Source organism: Pseudopodoces humilis, chromosome 6, assembly GCF_049639895.1.
Source record: "Pseudopodoces humilis isolate 2021_Gansu_Grassland_sample_001 chromosome 6, ASM4963989v1, whole genome shotgun sequence".
Classification (NCBI taxonomy): domain Eukaryota; kingdom Metazoa; phylum Chordata; class Aves; order Passeriformes; family Paridae; genus Pseudopodoces; species Pseudopodoces humilis.
The window spans coordinates 22086525-22105454 of record NC_142205.1 but is presented as its reverse complement, the minus strand read 5'-3'; the positions used below and the strand labels follow the sequence as shown (position 1 = coordinate 22105454).

The following is an 18930-nucleotide window of genomic DNA, read 5'->3' as shown; positions in this document are numbered from 1 at the left end:
TTAAAAGGAACAATGTAAACTTCTCTCTGAGCCAAATTTTTAATCAAAGCAATGAGGAAGAACAGGATCTGTGTGTCGTATGTCAAAACAATAGCAGCGTGCATCGACTGGTAATTAACACTCATGCATGAATCTGGAAAAGTAATTCCCAGTCAGGGTGGAGTATACATATTCTTTTGTAAGGCTTTTGATAATTTGACTTGATTTTGATTAATGCTGGATCTCTAGTGTGGTTATTTATTTGCAGATGCTAATTGGATGAGTTTTTTATGTAAGTGTACATAAACAGCAGATTAATGAGTATAAGGTAAGCAAAATCAGACCAGCATTATTCTGGCAAAGTATATAGTAGTATATAGATAAACCCCTGTGTCACTTTTACCTACCAGACTGAAACTGTGGCATTAAAAATCTGTAATACTTCGTTTGTTCTTGAGACTGATTCCAGAGAAACTTGTACCACTTCTGGCCACAGCAAAATCTCTTTTTGTAGTGCGTCTAGTATTGACATCGTGGTTCAATGCCAACCAGCAGCCAAGCCCCAGGCAGCTGCTTGCTCATTCCTGCACCAGTGGGACTGGGGAAAGAATCACAAGGTTAAACACTGGAGAACTCGTGGGTTGAAATGAAGACAGATGAAGATGGTTTAGTAGGGAAAGCAGAAGTCATGCACGCAAGCAAAGCAATATAGGGGATTATTCACTGCTTCCCGTGGGCAGGCAGGTGTTCAGCCATCCCCAGGAGGGCAGGGCCCCATCATATGTGACAGTGACTTGGGAGACAAACATCATCACCCTGAAAGTCTCCACAGTGGGCACAATGTTCTGTGCTTTGGAATCTCCCTTTGGTCAGTTCAGGCCACCTGTCCCAGCTCTGCTCCCTCACAGTTTCTTTAGTGAACCTCCTAACTGGCTGAGCATGAGACAAGAAATAGTTTTTGACTTAGGACAAACACGACTTCCCAAAAAGCAAAGCATCAGTGTATTGTCAGTGCCATTCTTATTCTGATTCCAAAACACAGCACTATAACAGCTACTGAGAAGAAATTAACTCAATCCCAGCTGTAACCAGGACAATTGAAATTAAGGACATTTACATGGATTTTTTTTTTTTTTTTTTTCCTGAGGATTTTATGAATAAGCTAATCTGAGGAATGCCCCTAAATTATTTAATACATTATTTCTGGAAGAGGATCTCAAATAAGAACTAAAGGGATGTGAGATAGAAACAACCTAAGTTATTAATTCTTGCCCACATTCCTATGGTGGGTCCTCAAATACCTAAACAGAGTTTTAATCTCATTCATAAATTCATTTTGCTCTGTAGTTATCTTGCCTGTGTCACCTACCTTCCTTTCATTTTGCATAAATCTACGTAAATTACTTGGTACTGGCTCCAGATATTAAGAGCAGGGAGGGGATAGGATATGTGATCAAAGATTATTGAAAATCTGGCCATGCTTGAGGTTAAGGTGAATAGCTAAGGGTGTTGCCTTTCTCCTCTCTGCTTCTGCACTCTCATAATAATCAAGCTAATCTCTAGCTCAGAGTAAATAGAAGATAGCTTAATGAGCAAATAAATGATTTAAACTGTTGTCTTCATGTGACATGGTTTTATTGTGGCATTGGTTGAATACTTAAGTTGTCTTCAACCTGACATAATATTGGGATGCTGTATTTCCTGAAAGACTTCTGAGGTTTGTTTAGTTAATGAATGAAAGGTTTCTCGGTTGTTAGTGTATAGTAATTGAGCCATGAATTAAAGCAAAAAGCTGTTAAGTCCTGTTTATAATAATTTCAGTCAAGATTCAGAGCAGAGAATGATGTAACCTTGATAGCTTTGATCACAGTCATTATGAGGTGACTGCTTGGGATGTTGACTTCAACATTTGGATTAGAAACAAAATCAAGAGAAGTGATGTTTTTCCTGTGTCTTTGAGAGAGTCCTGTTTTCCAAACTATGTTGTACAATTTATTTTCTCTGACTAAAGGAGAAAGAGGTAGGGAGTGGAGGAGTAGCTACATATATTAAATTCTGTTGTGAAAATGGACTTAACCATTTAAAAGAAGTTTAAATGATATTTAACAAAAACCCAAAAAGTTATTGCTGCTTATGTTAAGGCATTAATAGCACTTTTTCTCTGTAATTTTCTATTTTCTCAAGTTACTGAATTTTACTCTCACAATTGCCTGAGCAAAATGGATTATTCAAGCTGGCAGTGTTTGTGTTCATTAGAATCAGTATCTGATGGACTGAGTAAGATTTGGTTCCCACATAATTATTTAAAATCTAATTTTTATGGAGGAAACTGTGTGGCTTTTAAAAATTACTTCTTGAATAAGTTAATCTTTCGCATTTATTATGAAAATTGTACTGTAGTCTGAAAAATGGCTAAGAATTCCTGGCACTTGGTGGTATCAGGGTAGAGTTGAAGGTATATAAACATATACATCAATATAAAATGCATACAAATGTTGGGGTTTTTTTTAATTTAAAAATGGCAAGGTTTTTTTACTTGGCAGATAAAAGAAGTCTGAATGTTGTATTTCCTCACCACCTGAAGTTGGTGTTACCTCATAAGTTTATTTTATGGAGGTTTTCCATATGATGTAGATTTGAGATATGCAGATGCCCAACTTTTTTTTTTCGTTTTCTGTGAGAGAACACTGAACAGTTATTTCCAATGCAGTGAATAGACTTGCTTTTTGCTGGATTTTGCCTCTTATATTTATGACAACAAGAACTTGGGCTGGAAGGCATGCACTGTCTGTGGCTCAGCTGCTCTCATGCAGGGGGTTTCAGCCTGGTGGCCCATGGTTGCAGGCAGTTGCCCGTGGAAGAGTTACTTGATTTGAATTGTCTGGAGTGTGTCTGTCCAGGGGCTCGCCTCTTATGTTTTAATGCTTGGGGAGCAAGGTGAGAAACTTGCTGTGATTTTCACTTGAAGGTTGAGCTGGAGCTCAGGTTAGAAAAATCAAATTGATTGGATATTGAAAAAAACAGGTAAGTTTTCTGAGGTGTTTGTTGCATTTCTTTCTTTAACGTCTTTTTTACTTGAATTGTTTTTCATGGTTTGTGTCATAGTGCAGCAAGGGCCTGCTGGCTCCCTGGGGCTGGGATGTGGGGAGCAGCAGGGGCTCCCTGGGGATAGCAAGGCTGGATTCCACAGCCAGAGCCTGTCCCACTGCCCCAGCCAGGGCATGGGGCAGCCAACAGCACCAGGACAGCCCCAGCACAGGCATCTGCTGCAGGGCCCATGGCTGGGCTGGCTGCTCTGCCCTCCTGGGAGGTGAATGGGGTCCTGGGCCCCAGGCAGGGCAGGGGGAGTCCTGGGGTGCCTGGCAGGGACAGTCAGGACTGGTGACACTCTCAGCATAACTCTTTAGTGGCTATGTGCTGACACTTTCAGCTCCTTTCAGTATTGTAGTAACCTTTGAAAGACAAATGCATATGTGAAACTTGTATGCACTTATGAGTAGGCTTAGAAGGACCTACTAAAATAAGATAGCGGTAGAGAAATCAACAATACTACAATACTTTAAAACCATATAAAGCTTTTTTATTTTACAGATGCAATGTTGTGACTCTTACCTGTAGCTGAATATAGTTCTCTAGAAGCTGAGACTTCAGGTTGTTTTAATTTCTCCTAGGAGTATCATTAATGTTTTGAGAAATCAAAATCAGCACATACTGTAGGCAAATACATTGTTGGTGTTTTTCATGTATCTAATGAGGGTTATATTTTATATAAACTTCTTTAATGTTACTTTTATATTCAGAAAATGCATAAAGTACAAAAGCCACCAGATTATTTTTTATATGGTTGAAAAATTTATTAGGAGTTTTTAACAAAAACGTGGAAACCACTAAATTTCAGTATAAAATGTCAAACACTTTCTATTCCAACCATACTTCTGCTGAATTGGCAGCACCAAATTGGTCTCTACCTCCTTTTTTTTCCTCCCATTAGAAATGAAGCCCCTCCAAGAATGCTGCTATTTTTAGATCTTATACTTAATCCAGTTTGGAAGCTCAGTCCCTTTCCTGATATAAATTTAGGGACTACAAGCAGAGCTGAGGAGGGGTCCTTGTTGGCTCTTGCTGTTTCTGTATAAACAAAACACATCTTGCTGAGTATGTTTGAGACACAGCCTTTTTGAAAACTGTCTTGTTAAGACAGGTGACATGCACCTGGAAAATTTAGCATAATTCAGAGGTTTCAACTGTTTTTAATCTATCCAAACTGGTAGGGACTGAGTTTCTCTTTGTGGCCTCTCTGATAGTGTCTGTGCAATGCTTACATGAGCTACTTCAGCACATTAAACCAATAGAAAGTTACTAACCCTCCTAGATTTGGCTGGGCTTCCGCTATTTTAAGGAACTGAAGCAGCAACACTTGGGGTATCAAAGAGGTCAAGGGAGAGGTGTGTGGGGGGAAGTAATGTTACCATTCCAATGCTGGGTGCACGTGCACAGATTTAGGCTTAATCCATAATGGAACCATAGCCACAGTAAAGTTCAGTCCAAGCTGTCTTCCCTGTTTTGCATTTCAGTAGTTCGTAGAACTTTAGCTCCTTTATGTAGGTTTTTTTCTGGTAATGATGAAAATCAGTGGTTTCCAACTCCATAGCTTCAATAGTCCTATTTTAAATAATGGGAGTTCTGTGAACCTGGAATATGCAGTGTGTACAGACCCTCATGAGGAAAAAAAGGAAACACTTGCATGAGTCCAGATGAGGTGGGTATACAACTGAATATTCTGTGTGGAAGAAATGATGCTTTTGCCTCCTGTTTGGGCCCATAGAGAAGAGAATTACCATTAGTCAAGGAAGTGTTTCTGTACCTCAGGCAGTAGAGATTAAAAGGCTGTATAGAACAGCTGAAGGGACTGAGGTTTAGTCCTTTTATATATGCTGTTCATAACAGTTCTCCATGTGTGCTGTACATCTGTTCATATGGATCCAGAAATAACATCTGGATCTTACCCAGTGTATTAGAAAGAAACCATCTAGTACTCATCATCTTCCAGGTCTTCTCCTGCTGTTGCAGCTTCCAGTGCAGCCAGAGCTGCTGCAACTTCTGCATCTTCCTCCTCAATTCCTCCATTGACATCTTTATGACTGGTGTGTGTGGGTGCCTGTGTGTCTTTGGTAACAGCTGCTGCAGTGATACCACCAGTAAGGCTCTCACTCAGCCTCACAGAGTCACTTTTAAAAGGTTCAATACAAGTCTCTTTCACAGGCCAAGGTGGGACTACACAAAGGTCCTGGTTCTGTATTGCTGAAACACCAGTGTTTCGGTTTGAATGTGCACAGCTGACTGAAAAGCTGTCGTTTTCAACATAGTTCCCAGTTTGATTGCCATTTTGGGGATAATCAATACCTGGCAGTCTTATGGCATTGTCTTCTGTCTCCAGTATTGAGTTTCCTTTGAGAAAGATGCTGTCTTCTGCAGACTGGGAGTCTGGAATACTGTTAGGCACATTGCTGGCTGCCTTATTCTGACTGCCTGTCTCTAGGTCAAGTTCTTGTCCATACCTATTTGTTTTGGTGTGAAAGTCTTTATTACTGGCTGAAGAAGCCTCTGGCTGGCTGAAAGTTCCCTTTGCACTGGTTTCTTTCATTGGGCTTGTGTTGGGGTTGAGCATGGGGTGCTGAGCACAGGAGTTGCCACCATTGACTGCAACATCAAGCTTTACAGCATGCTTCACAAGACCATCCTCTTGACAATCATTGCCTCTGTGGTTCCAGAGAGTTTCTGTTGTACAGTTTATGGTGTTTTTATTTTCTGTTTTGTTTACCACATCTTTTTGGAGTTCATTTTTGGGTTCTTCATTTTCACTATTCTCTTTGAATCTGGATTTATTGCTGCCTTGTTCATTGTATTTATAGCTGTTTCCTTCGTGAATGCATCCAGATGATTGTACTTCTTCTGGATCAAAGATATAGCTGGAGTAAGGAAAATTTGTAAAGGAAATGTTACTTATGATGTCAATCAATATAATTAGGAAAAAAGATTAAGCTTCCTTTTTAAGCTGAAGGTCTTGAGGAAAGGGGTGTCACTGAACTCTACCTTGGGTCGTGAGAATGAGTTAAACCAAATGGAAATGCTGAATATGCTGCCAGCTGCTGTCTTCTGGGACTGATCATAATTAACTCCTCTAGTGAGATTCACCAGGAGCATAAAGGAGGATGTTGAAGAACTATGTGCTGGTCATTGCTTGTTTCCAGCCTTATTTTTTATTTTCTCTGGGGAGCTGATTATCCAAGGAGTAGTCGTATTATGGACTGTTAATTAATATGTCCTCATAAAATTGCTGAAATATCTTCCATTTTTTTCCTGATGTTCTTTCAAGTCTTTTGTCTTTTTTTTCCCCCCCTCCTGATTAATTTTCTTCCTCTTGCTGTATAGTTTCCTTGACCTATCTCTCCCAGGGCTTCCCTCTTGTCTTTATTTTTTTCTCTCTTTTAGCACCATTTTCTCACCAGTTCCTTACCTGTTCTACAGAAGTGACTAAGGGAAGTAGTAACCATCATGTGGGGCTGAAATGTGGTCTTTATAAAACTATCTAGTCCTCCTCTCTAGGGAGACTTTTAATATGGGAATTATTCCCCCAACTAACTACATTTAACAGCTATGATGGAAGAAAGGAACTGTTGTTCATTTTCATTGCTTAGGAGAGAGGGAGGATCTGGCACAGTGTGTGCTCCCTGTTCTGCTGAATTGAGGGAAGCTCATGCTATCTCAATTAGAAAAAACTTTACTAAAGAAGAATTTTCAATGCAACACAATTCTAGGAATTCTAGAAGTACACCTTAATTACAGTAAATTAAAAGGACTTTCATCGGAAATGTGTATGTCTATTCTTAAAGTTGCTGTAAACTTTGAGAAAACTCCAGCCTTTTACAGTGGCTAATTAAAGCAACAGGTGTGGGGGAGCAGAGACACATGGTTTAATGCTTTTGTTCTATTGTACCTTTGTATCATTTTGCAGCACCTGCACCCCATCTGGATTTTCCTTAATCTGAAAAGAGAGAAAGGGAAGGCAAGGGAGAGACAGAGTGAGTCAAGCATTATGAAATTAATATATGAGCAATTGAAAATGAGCTGCATTGAAAATGATGCTCATGTTTAGAAGGGTTTTATTAGTTTAAAAAGAAAGATGTCTACACAATCTGATGGAGTACTGTTCAAGGTATATGTAGGTTGTCGTCTTGCATTGGCAATGGTCTTTAATTGGGGAACAGTCTGGGGAAGAATTTAACAATTCTTTGATAGGAATGTTCTCTCAGAATAGTTTCCTAAGCAGTTTTATGATTTGGAGAATTTTAAGTCAATGTATTGTGTGTGGGTTGTTGATTTGTTGTTTGGTTGGGCTGTTTTTCTATTTTTCTTTTCCCACTTGACAGTTGTTGGTAAAGTTCTCTACCATAAATTTGCCCAGCTGTCTTTTGAAACAGTAAACTGCTAGCATCTACTACATCCTTTACTCAGTGCTTTCATAGACCAGCCTTGCCTATGTGAAGAATCACTAGCTTTTGTTTGACCTGAACCTGTTTTTTACTAGTAGTATTTGGTGCCTCGTAGTTCTTGTATTAGAAGTAGTGACTGTCATGTCCAATTGTCACCATAGCAGAAGTCCTGTACTGTGCCTTCAGTGCTCATCTATTTAAATGTTACCCATATTGACACTGTTTTGTGCCAATGAACTGTCCTTGTGGTGTTCTCTTGAGTCTTTTTGCATTTTAACATCCTATCCGCAGGAAGCGTGGGAATTACAAATGCAGAGTTCTCAAGGTGTTTGAAACCTGAAAGAAGCATATTTATTATCTCCTAATATCTTCCTGTTTCACTTGACCCTGTGACAGCTACTGAGCACTGAGGTGAGATTTTTGTGGAACTATCTCTTAGTGAGGCACAGCCAAATTCCTGGAATGGGCAATTTGTTATAAGCAGTATGTTGTACCTCCATTTTACTACAGTAAAATTCCAGAGTTTCACTAGAACTAGCAGACTGTCTGTTTTTTGCTACACTATTGCCTGATGCAGTGCAGACTTATGCCAAAGTCTTTTATTATGAGAAGAAGTGGTTTGCTGATTTGGACCCTTGAGAACATTCCTGTTCTGAACCTAAACTGAAGTCCCAGATCTGAACATCCAAAATTCCTAAAAGCCCCAATATTCTCGATGGGTGGTGGCTATCTTATTTCAAGTTAGTAAGTCGGGGCAGGTTGTTTAATATGTTTTGTCCATTGTTACTCAGGCTCTTTCTTCTCCTGAGATACTTTTCAAACTCACATACTTTTGCCAATATCTAAGGACAGCAGCTCACTTCCCATAAAACAGAAATTGATGAGGCAAGGTCAGGGTATTTTCTGGAGTAATTTGTTTACAAAACATCCAAGGAAAGTAGTATTGATTTATTCTTCTCAGCATGGCCTGAACTGCACACTGGCAATTACGCTAGTTGAAATGTAAATCAAAACAGTTGCCCTATAAAATCTGAGTACTTCTGGTGTTAGCACCAAACTAAATACTTGATGTCAGATGTCTTATTTTTGGAGCCCCTAAGGGCCTACAGTCATTCAGCAGCTGGTTTTAGCCTAGGTTATAGCTGCTCATAACTATGCTTTTTGTCTTTGTGTACACATGAACTGTTCTGAGCAGAAATTTCTATCAGGAGTAACCACCTAGCTGAGGAGCTTGTTAGAATGGCTGTTAAGCCAGCTGCTTTGCTTCATTTCTCTTGGTGCTGCTTCTCTCCCTGAATTGCAGTCTCCCACATCTCTGCTGTGTACTGTGTTCTCACCCCACATACCTCAGCAACATCATAGCAGGAATTCTGATACAGGGTTTTTTGTCTGAAGAGGATTGCCCACTGAAATGCCCACACGGCCTTTGGCTTGGCTTTAAATTTATGGGCTTGGTGAAACCAGTTCTGATTTGTATGTAGACCAGCTCTAATAACAGATGTTGCTTCAAGCTGAGAGTGGGCACTTCAAGTCAGCGTGCTTCTGCTTAGAGTTTTATCTGACAGATTTCCCACTCAGGGATTTTATTTACAAATTTTGTGGTATTTTTAAAAAAGCAAAAAATACTGCTTATAGGTTTTAACCATTGGGAAATCCTAATTGCTGGCCTTTATTGTAAAGATGTTTGTGGTCGTCACATAAGGCAATTATAAATTGAAATTACTGTTGTAGTTTTCACAGAAAGCACTTTCCTGATTTTTGGTGTGTGTGTGTGTGGTGGTTGTTTTGGGTTTTTGAGGGGTTTTTTTTGGGTTTTCTTTTTTGTTTTTAATTTTTTTAAAAATTTTTATATTATTACAGCTGCTGTTGGAATTACCTCTGCAGCTACAACATTATGCTTTTCCACTGATTAGTTACAACTGGATCTGTCCTGTGGCATGAATAAACTATTACATATGGAAAACAGTGTATATTGTATTATCTTATGAATTATTTCACATCCCTGAAATAGAAATATTGTTTTACAATGTCACTGTCTGCACACTGGCTTTTTTTTTCCTTTCCCTTTCCTTCCATTTATGATAATGCTTCAAGTCAAGCTAGAAAATAATTCTGGGGAACAAATTGCTTTTATAGCCTGAAATGCATGCTTTAATCCTATTTATCTTGTTTTAGATACCAAGCTCTAAAGACTTGTGTATTGTGTGATGTTCATGGTTGCATTAATGGATAAATAATACTAATAAACTGCTGTCTGGAGTAGTTTGAGTCAAGCAAGTGCTACAGGCTTGAAACAAAAGAATATTAGAAATTTCAAGCAGTGGATGATCATATGTTAACTGATACCGAATTTAGAAACATTGTGTCCTCATTAAAGTTTGTTTGTTCTGTCGGATATGCCATGCTGCTAAATTGATGAAGTAATTTCGGATAAACATGACATGATGTGGAATGCTCTCTTGTAGAACACTTTGGGGGCTATTTTACCCCTGAAAAAAATCTGCCTTTCTAAAGTGGCAGTAAAATCCTTGGCTTTAACATTCAGGTTCTCAGAGTTCAGATCAAACTGCCATTAATCCTAGATATTATTCTTTCTTAACCATGAAATTTCTGAAGGCCTGTAACTAGTCTGTCACTAGTTACTATGCAGTTATTTAATGCTGAGCAGTAATACATCACCTGGCATTAAAGCTCTGCAAAAATGTTAAGTAGATTTTAAAGTTTTTTTAGATGTGGACTGGACCACTTAGAGCATTTGTAGGAATAAGGTGGGGCTGTTGAGGTAAAAGGAATGAAGGTGGCCTAACTAGAATTATTTTTTTTTTCTCTCCCAAATTTTGGACTTGAATTTTTCAGCTTTTAGTAGCTGCTGCATCTCCTAAAGTGTGCCTCTATGGATGAGCTTGAACCAGTTTCTACAAAATAATCATTCTTGTGGTGTGACATTGTAGAATAGCCTTGTGGTTTGCATAGTCAGTATCGGTGCTTGTTTCATTTAGTTATGATTCTTTTCTTCAGTGAAAGAGATGGAAGAGGCCCAGCTTCGTGGTTTACCCCAGCCACCCCAGCAGACCTTGGGCTGACTGTGTCAAAAAATAGTCCAGCTGTAATGTGCTTGCAATGTATTAAATAATTGTTCACAGAGAGACAGGAAAGACCTGATGATATGAAAAACTGACTTTCTTCCTTTAAAGCAATATGATACAGACAAGCAACTTCTTAAAAAAAAGGTGGGAAAAAATCGCACAATGGAAGGACGTAGTAATTAGTCTTAGTTTGAGGAGAGCAGGACACAAATCCCATTAGTAAAACAAATGCTGAAAAAGGGGAGGTGGTTAAAAACGTTTATGGTGGCGCCTGCTAGGAGAATGAGGTGGGACTTCCCTTTCAAGTGTGAGACCTTGGTGTAGATAAGAAGAATAATGTCTGACTGCAAACCCACAACCTTGTGTTTCAAGCCACAGTGTGCTTTAAGAGAAGTCTGCTTTTCTTCATCAGATTTGAAAAACACAAGGTATCTGACTTTAAATGATGTAACGACATAAATCATATTGTCTATTTAAACTGTGGCTGTGTTATGAGTAAATAAAAGGCAACCAAGAGATGATGTCATGAAAAGGGAAGAAGAAATATTTTTGAGTCATAAAAATGGTCTGGCACCTTTCTCAATATTCTTGGAAGTTTACATGGAAACAGAAAAAGGTCAGTCTTATTTTTGTTCATGGTGTATTTTTTCTTCTGTCTTGATTTTTATTTTTAAATTCCTTTTAGACACCTCCAGGAGCAGAGGCAGAAAGCTGAGGGAGACAATATTAAAATAGCTTCTCTAGTAGATCTCAACAGATAAACTATGACTTTGGGTAATTATTTTTAATCCAGTTGGGGTCTTGTGGTTTTTGGTTTGGTTTTTTTTTGTTTTTTTAGTTTCTTTGGAGTTTTCATACCACACACCCTGAGGCTTCTGTTGTTTGGCTTTTTACTCCCCTCTATCCTTTCCCACTCTAGATTACCTCAGCAAGTAAGGAGATTTTTCCTGTATGGTTATTATCTGGGCTGATGAGCCTGAATGATGTATCTCCCAGGGGTCTGAGGCACCTCCTTCTGATGACTTTTTCCAGTGGAGGCATCTTTCAGATCCTGCCAGTGTCTTCCCCATCAGTTTGCTGTGTTTTGTACTCCTCAGTGAAACCTGTCCATTCTGAGATGCTGCCCTGACCTACCAGTCTCTTTGCAATGGACAGAAATCCTTCATCAAAATTATGTCTGTCTGCCTCATTAGTAACGCAAACACAATTCACTTTGTTGGTATTTTTTTGCTAACAGAGATGCCAAATTCCGACCAGCTAGGAGACATATGCACAGAGGCAAGTGTGGGAAGAGAGTGTTTGCATAGAAATATGTGCAGAGGAAATATAGGGACTTTGGGGTGGTGATAACCTTAGAGAGCTGTAGCACTTGACAGGCTTCTCCTAACAGGAGGTACAGTTTGCCTTCTATGCTAAGTAGGCACTCACACCTCAGAACATTTCAGAGACTGTCCTCAGCCTGTGCTAGGTCTGACAAAGGCTCAGATGTGCCTAGGCTGGAGGAAGGAAGTGCAATGTCCATGCTCATTGCAGGTTGGATGGACGAGATGACCTTTAAACTCCCTTTGAACCCAAACCATTCTGTGAGTCTCTGTGTTACTGAGGCATGGAGGCAGAGGAATAATTGATCTGGATGACAGATAATAAATAAAAGAGGTGCAGAAAAACTGTAGGAGGAGTGGTAGAGTTGATAGGAACTATATTTAGAAATTTAGCAAACTAGTAAACATACAGTAGAAAAAGATACCAGCCCATGCTAGGGAGGGAGAGAGAATAACAGGGAAAACCATGTAAAAGAAAAAAGATGAGGAACATAATTTAGTCACACATTGTGCAGGCTAATCACTACTATTGGATGAATATAATCTGCAAGAACTGTCTCACTTAAAATGCAGAGAACACTTCAAATCCTGTGGGTTTTTTCCTGACCTTAGTCACTATTTTGAGACCAGACGGCCTCAGAACAGGTGCAGGCTTGGGGAGCAGGAGAACCCAAAACCTCTTGGGACCAGAATTATCTGAACAACCTGATCTACTTGAAGATTTCCCTGCTCATTGCAGAGGGCATGGGCTAGGTGACCTCTCCAACCCAAACTATTCTATTATTCTGTCATGGTCTGTGGAGAGCACAGTCTGTGCTCAAATCTTCACTGAGACCAATACTTAGAGCTGGACTGAAATCTAATTTCATTTTTCCTGACTGAATCTCAATCTGGAAATTTATTTTAAATTCACTTTAGGGAATAACTCAATTGACATATATAATTTAAAACAAATGAACTAAACTGAGGAACTGTAATATGATCCCTTATAGGAAGCAGATCCCACCTCATGGACTATTTTAGTCTCTGTATTTTGCTAGCTGAATTGACTTCAGTCTTTTCGTTCACACTTTCTTAAAATGCAGCACTGAGGTGTTGTTCCTCTGCTTTGGCCATCTTGCAGTCCAGCCCTAGTGAGATACCTGGCTGTGCCATCCTGCTGACAGGGTATGACCTGTGGATTGACTGAGTCACCCTGCAGCCCTTCCTATCTGTGCTGCTCTGCAAGAAAAGAAAAGTCTGCAAGTGCTTTTTCTGGTGCAGCTTACTCTCCTGTTTCAAAGGAGGCAAGCTCTATATTTGGGAATAAGGAGTGTCAGTGTCTGACAGAAAGAGCCTTATGCTCTTATGCTATCCCACCAGCACAAGGTTATTGCCAAGGTTATTGTTTGTCCTATTTTTCTTTATTGTACAGAGCTGAGGAGCTGCACAGGTCTGTTAGCCACTTTTAATCTCCAGTGAGAATATTATTTGCCTATTGAACAGCTTGCATGCATTTCTAGGACAGCTAACAGTGAAGACAGGAGAAGCTGACACATCAAGACTCCTCAAAACTTGTATTGAACTTCCTTAGCCATGGCCTGACTACACTGGTGACTTGGCTGTCAGTTTTGGATATTTGGCTCATATCACCACCCTCTGCTTGCTCCTTCTTAAATTGAACCCCCTGTTTTTTATAGATAAAAATTATCATTGCTGGAATGCAAATAATCCATACATTGTCATCAGTTGTTAAGACCAATAATGCATTTTTTAAGGTTATTTTTCCCTTTCTCCCTGACCAGGCTGAATCAAGCCCATGGATCGTACAATTGTACAAGGTGACCTGATACTTTGCATTTTAATGACTAAAGTGTCAAACTTCTGGGTGATATTACACACAGACACTGTGTACAGACAATGGCTATTTATTTCAGTGAGGGAAGAATTTGATGTGTTCTGTGTGCTATTCAAGACATAGAACTTGATGTGGGTTTTGTGCCTGTGAATTAGTGATACAATTTAGGTTTCTTCCCAGTAAAACCATGAAACTGATTTAGACTTGTATGTTTTTTCAAGGGAGAAAAGTGGCTTTAATCAGTCCAGTTACCATAATCTGGGTCTCATTGATCAGAAGCATGTGTTGCTTGTTATCTGGAAAATTAAAGAAGTCTCACAGTTACAGCCTCATAAATTTGGATGCTTTGTATTCTGACATAGAGTAGTTTTTTCATTACCAAGAAAGTAGGTCTGATATGACAAAATGTTTTAGCTTCATCAAGGTAATACATAGCAAGATAAATGAATCCTTAAATGACAAAGACATGTGAGCAGTCACAGCAAGGGGCAAAGCAAACCAAGAGACACTTAAACAGAATTGTTTCTAATTAGCAGAATCCCACACTTTTCAGGAGATTAAAAAACAAAGTGACTTGAAGATTCACAGGGTTGGAGGACTGAAGAGACACTATAAAAGCTGGAGTTGTTGAGCCTGGGAAAGAAAAGGCTCTGGGGAGACCTTGTTGTGGCCTTCCAGTACTTAAAGGGGGCTTATAAAAATAAAGGAGAGGAACTTTTTACATGGGTAGATAGTGATGAGATAAGGCAGAATGGGTTTACACTGAAAAAGGAGAAATTCAGATGAGATACTGGGAAGAAGTTCTTTACCCAGAGGGTAGTGAGGCACTGGAGCAGATGCCCAGAGAAGCTGTGGATGCCCCATTCCTCAAAATGTCAAGGCCAGGTTGGATGGAATTCTGAACAACCTTATCTAGAGGGTGGCATCCCCACCCATGGCAGTGGGATTTGAAGTACATAGTCCTTACAATCCCTTCCAAACCAAGCCTTTCTACAATTCTATGAATATCAAATACCCAAATAACAAATACCATACTTGCCAGATGAACCATCAATATGGCACAGCTGATCACCAAAGTATGGCCTACTCACCGAACAACCAGTGGGAGTATGCTATCATGATTTTAACCTTTATTTGTGTTGTGTCATCCAAAAAGGTATACATGTATTAAGTGTTTATCCAGGAAATTTGCAATAGTAATAGCTGGCAAAAATGTGCAGTTACTACTATCTTTGTTCCAGGATCACAACAGTAGCAGTCAACCCTAATTGCCATGTACATGAAATAGTACTGTAATAGAATAAATTGTGTATTATATCTTTGTACATAACAGCATCCAAGCTAGAGTTCAGTCTCCTAGTTGAGAGGTGTGTCTGCTGTGCAATTATGGGTCAATATGCCCCCTACTTGTGGGTGCATGCTGTGACATTTCTCAACATAGGGGAAGAGCCAGTGTGATGTCTCCCTACTGTCTGATGAGAAGCTACTTTGGCAGTCAGGATGGTCAGAGTAATGGAAATACTTGCCTACATTAGTTTTCTCAAAACGTTCTCAAAATTTTTAAAGAGAAAAGGTCGGATTTAGTCTACTCTGCTTATACTAGAAAAATACATGCTAATTATCTTGCATATGTGTAGTTCTGCTGCCAAGGAACTCTACCAGTATAGCTGGAATGGCAGAACCTGCTAATTCTTATGTGCCAGTGTGAATACTTCAGCTGGAATGGGGAGCACCTGAGCTGATGCAAATGCAACATTAACAACTGCTCCACTTCTTCACAGCTGCTCTCTTCCCATACCTCCAGGCATCTAGCTGTGTTTTTATCAGATCCTAATGGGTTTTCTGTTCCCACATTGCCCCTTCAAATTCTTGCTTTTTCATGCAGCTGTTTTACACCAAGCTCAGAGTCAGCAGTGGGCAGGTGTCAAGACAGGGAAGTTTGGGTGTTACCAGTGCTGCTGGAACATACCTACACTTGTTTGTGGGTGTGTTGGCAGAAGGGAAAGGTAATGAAAAGTAGATGTTATCAGTTTTACAAAAGGTGTTTTGATTTTTAAATATTGGTCGTTGCCTAAGCTGATAATAATATACATAGCTATGTTAAGTCCTGCTAGGCTCCTCCTCAAAATATCCTTCTTTTCAAATCAGTAAGCTCAGCCAGGTCTTCCACTTCTGGTGGCTTCCTGACCATATTAGTCAGCATATGAAGTGCCATGTTTTATTCTTATAGATTCCTATTTCTACCTGGAAAGTTTCAGGGTTTGTTTGTGTTACTGTTGTTTGTTTTGTTTTTAATTAGTTTGTTTTTACTTTGTTTTGTTTTTAAGAAGTCATTCTTACACTATTTCGTTCACTGACTACTGTCCCTGGTAGCTGTTGACTGTTTTATAAACAGTTAAGAGTAAGGCCTGCTCACACAGAAGGTGGACCTTTTTGTGAGGCATTATTGCTGCAGCAGAGTGCCCTAGAGGACACAAGGGCTACAACTTGGAGGTGATCTGAACATACAATTTTTTTCCTGTTGTGCTCTTTGCAATCGATTTTAAATATTTATAAGATACTTAAAAGGAAATACATTCTGTCTGACTAGCTCCTCATCATTCACAGCACTATGTTACAGAACATTTCCCTACCCCCATTATTTACCATACAAAATGATTGTTTTATTTTTAAAGAGTAAAAGGAAGACTGGGGAGAAGGGTAAAACTCTCACAATCATTATCCAGTTTGCATAAAGGGAAAACCAAATAATAGCTGGTAGCATAAACCCTTTCATTTCCTCTTCTGCTAAGCTTGTTTTCTACATTTGGTTTTACCAAACTTATATAGTCTGGTGTTTAAATTACTGAAGTTTATGTTTCCTGTCTTTTAAAATTATCAATCCCATAAAATATAATAATAATTGTTTAATAGTGGGGCCTAAAACCCTGAGTCCTGTTTAGTCCCATATTGTATAGAAGCAAACAGAAATGTGTTCCTTCCCAAGGGATTCATGGTCTAAATGTGTGACAAGACAAAAACTGGGGAAGCAGATGGTCATGCACATGTGAGAGAAACAATCAGCAGAGAAACTATATTTGAGTCAGCAATTGTGTTAGGCTAGGCCTGAGTGGGGATCTGTGTTTGGCATCACAAGCGGTGCCTCAAATTAGTTATAGCAAATTTTTATGTAACAGAGGGGCTGTGTCTGAAATGTCATTTCTCTTGAGAGGTTAAAGTGTCTCTATGTGATCTTGTGCAGCTGTGCTCTTTGGAGGATGGATTCCATTCACCTGAAAATCCTTGGTTGTATCCAACATCTTTTAAAAACATTTAACGTAGAAACAGCTCTAGAGTCTGGTCTTGAGGTGATGCTGCCATGGGTCTACAATTCACAAAGTTCCCTTGCTTATACTTTGCTCTTTTCCCAGTGGCAGGCTTGAGCAGCCTGCTTCAGAGTGTGCCATCAAGGACATGATATTGATAGCTCTGAGATGCTTCTTAGAGACTGAGGGTCAAAGTGAGCTGGGGATCCTAATTTATGATGGAATTCTCTAACTCTCTGAACACTGCCTCCTCTGTGGTTTTGACTGGGAGTTGATGTGGGGGCTGTCTTCTGGCCTAGAAGTCACTTTTTCTTAGATTTCCATTTACAGAATCAGCTGATTTAAGTCTGCTTAAATATAGAAGTACTTTCCAGATGTGGATTGTTTCTCAATTGCATATCTATATAAAGGTGTTTTTTTTCAGTCTCCTGGGATAATTCAATTTTTATTGTATCAGTTTTATGGATGCTGTTATCAATGAGAAATCCTACTTGGGACATTAGAAAAATTGAAAATGTCAGAAAGTGAGCATAAGAGCTACAGCATACTGCTGTAGGATTTTGTCTGTGAGAAAAAACTTGACAAGCCAGAACACCTCCTAAATATATTCTGAGGTAATTTGTTCTGTTCAGCCTGGAGAGGAGACTGAGGGGAGACCTTATTGCAGTCTATAACTAACTTCCTTATGAGGGGAAGAAGAGGAGCAGACACTGATCTTTCCTCTGTGGTACCCAGTGACAGGACCTGAGAGAATGGTCTGGAGTTGTGTCAGGGGAGGTTTAGGTTGGATATTATGAAAAGATTCTTCACCCAGAGGGTGGCTGGGCACTGGAACAGGCTCCCCAGGGCAGTGGTCACAGCACCAAGCCTGACAGAGTTCAAGAAGCATTTGGACAATGCTCTCAGGCACATGTTGTGATTCCTGGGGATTGTGCTGTGCAGAGCCAGGAGCTGGACTTGATGATCCTTGTGGAGCCCTTCCTACTCAGCTTATTCTGTGTTGCTGTGGTTGTGCCGTGTACATTGTCAGACACTGCTGCTCCCTTGCAGCATGGCAGCACTCTGTACACTGTGAAATGAAGCTCTTTGTTGACCCATCTGCTGGAAGCTGTTGCCCCTTGTATTTGCCTGTGAGTTCTGTGCAAAAATAATTTATTTGCCTTCTGCAAATTTGGGGCCAAAGATAACAGAACCTTTAAAACATGCTGTTGAAAGACTTTGAACCTTAGGTGACCTTGCTGAACAGAGGAAGATGGAAAAGGAGAGATAGATGGAAATCTCATATGTTTTAGATACTGTGAAATTCTTGTAAGTTAAAATAAGAAAATAAAACTTAGGAAATCAGCAATGAAGTCTAAGCAGCTTAACTCCTGTAATTCTGTCATTCTAGCTTGTCGAAAACTCCTGGTTGCACATCAGTTCTATGGAAAGGCTCAGTGCTTTGTTTGATTGTTTGTTTTTTCCCTATTGAGTCTTTAGAAGTGGGTATGAAGAGACACTGCTGGAGTTTAGCAGGCCTTTATCCTTTAAGTATGCCATACATTTTTACTTCAGGGAGCAATATTCTGAAAATAGACTAGTATGTCCATGGAGATTGCTTCAAATACAGGATTGGAGTGTTTTGTGTATATGCATTTGGGCAGGATTTAGGCCAAACAGGATATGTGATCTCAGCTCTGGTATTCAACTGTGACTTAGTGTGCCCAAAAATCATCTTGTCCTGAATATTTCAGATGCTTCTGATTTGTTTATATCATATTAAATATTGCTAGTGGCAGGTATTGTGGTGGTATTGTTGTAGTGCTCAGAACATCAGCCTCTCTTAATTCCAAAAAAATAGGATAAAGACATAAGTAGTTAGAATGAGTCAACGATTCTCTTTTGTAAAAAAAACCAACCCAGCAAAAA

General features: G+C 39.5%; 1 protein-coding gene across 4 annotated transcripts in view; it reads right to left on the bottom strand.

Moving 5' to 3' along the window:
* Positions 1-3240: 3240 nt before the first annotated feature.
* The window catches only part of PGCKA1 (PDCD10 and GCKIII kinases associated 1), a 41206-nt gene continuing 25516 nt past the window's right edge, over positions 3241-18930 (bottom strand). For 3 of the 4 annotated variants that reach the window (XM_088056892.1, XM_088056891.1, XM_088056893.1), the window contains 2 exons: positions 6977-7024; positions 3241-5948 (listed from right to left, as the gene is read on the bottom strand). In XM_088056892.1, the coding sequence (XP_087913018.1) occupies positions 5009-5948; positions 6977-7008 (972 nt within the window). In that variant the 5' untranslated portion in view covers positions 7009-7024 and the 3' untranslated portion in view covers positions 3241-5008. Of the gene's footprint in view, positions 5949-6976; positions 9397-18930 lie in introns of those variants that run through there. The other variant, XM_005517780.3, reaches the window with a different exon arrangement.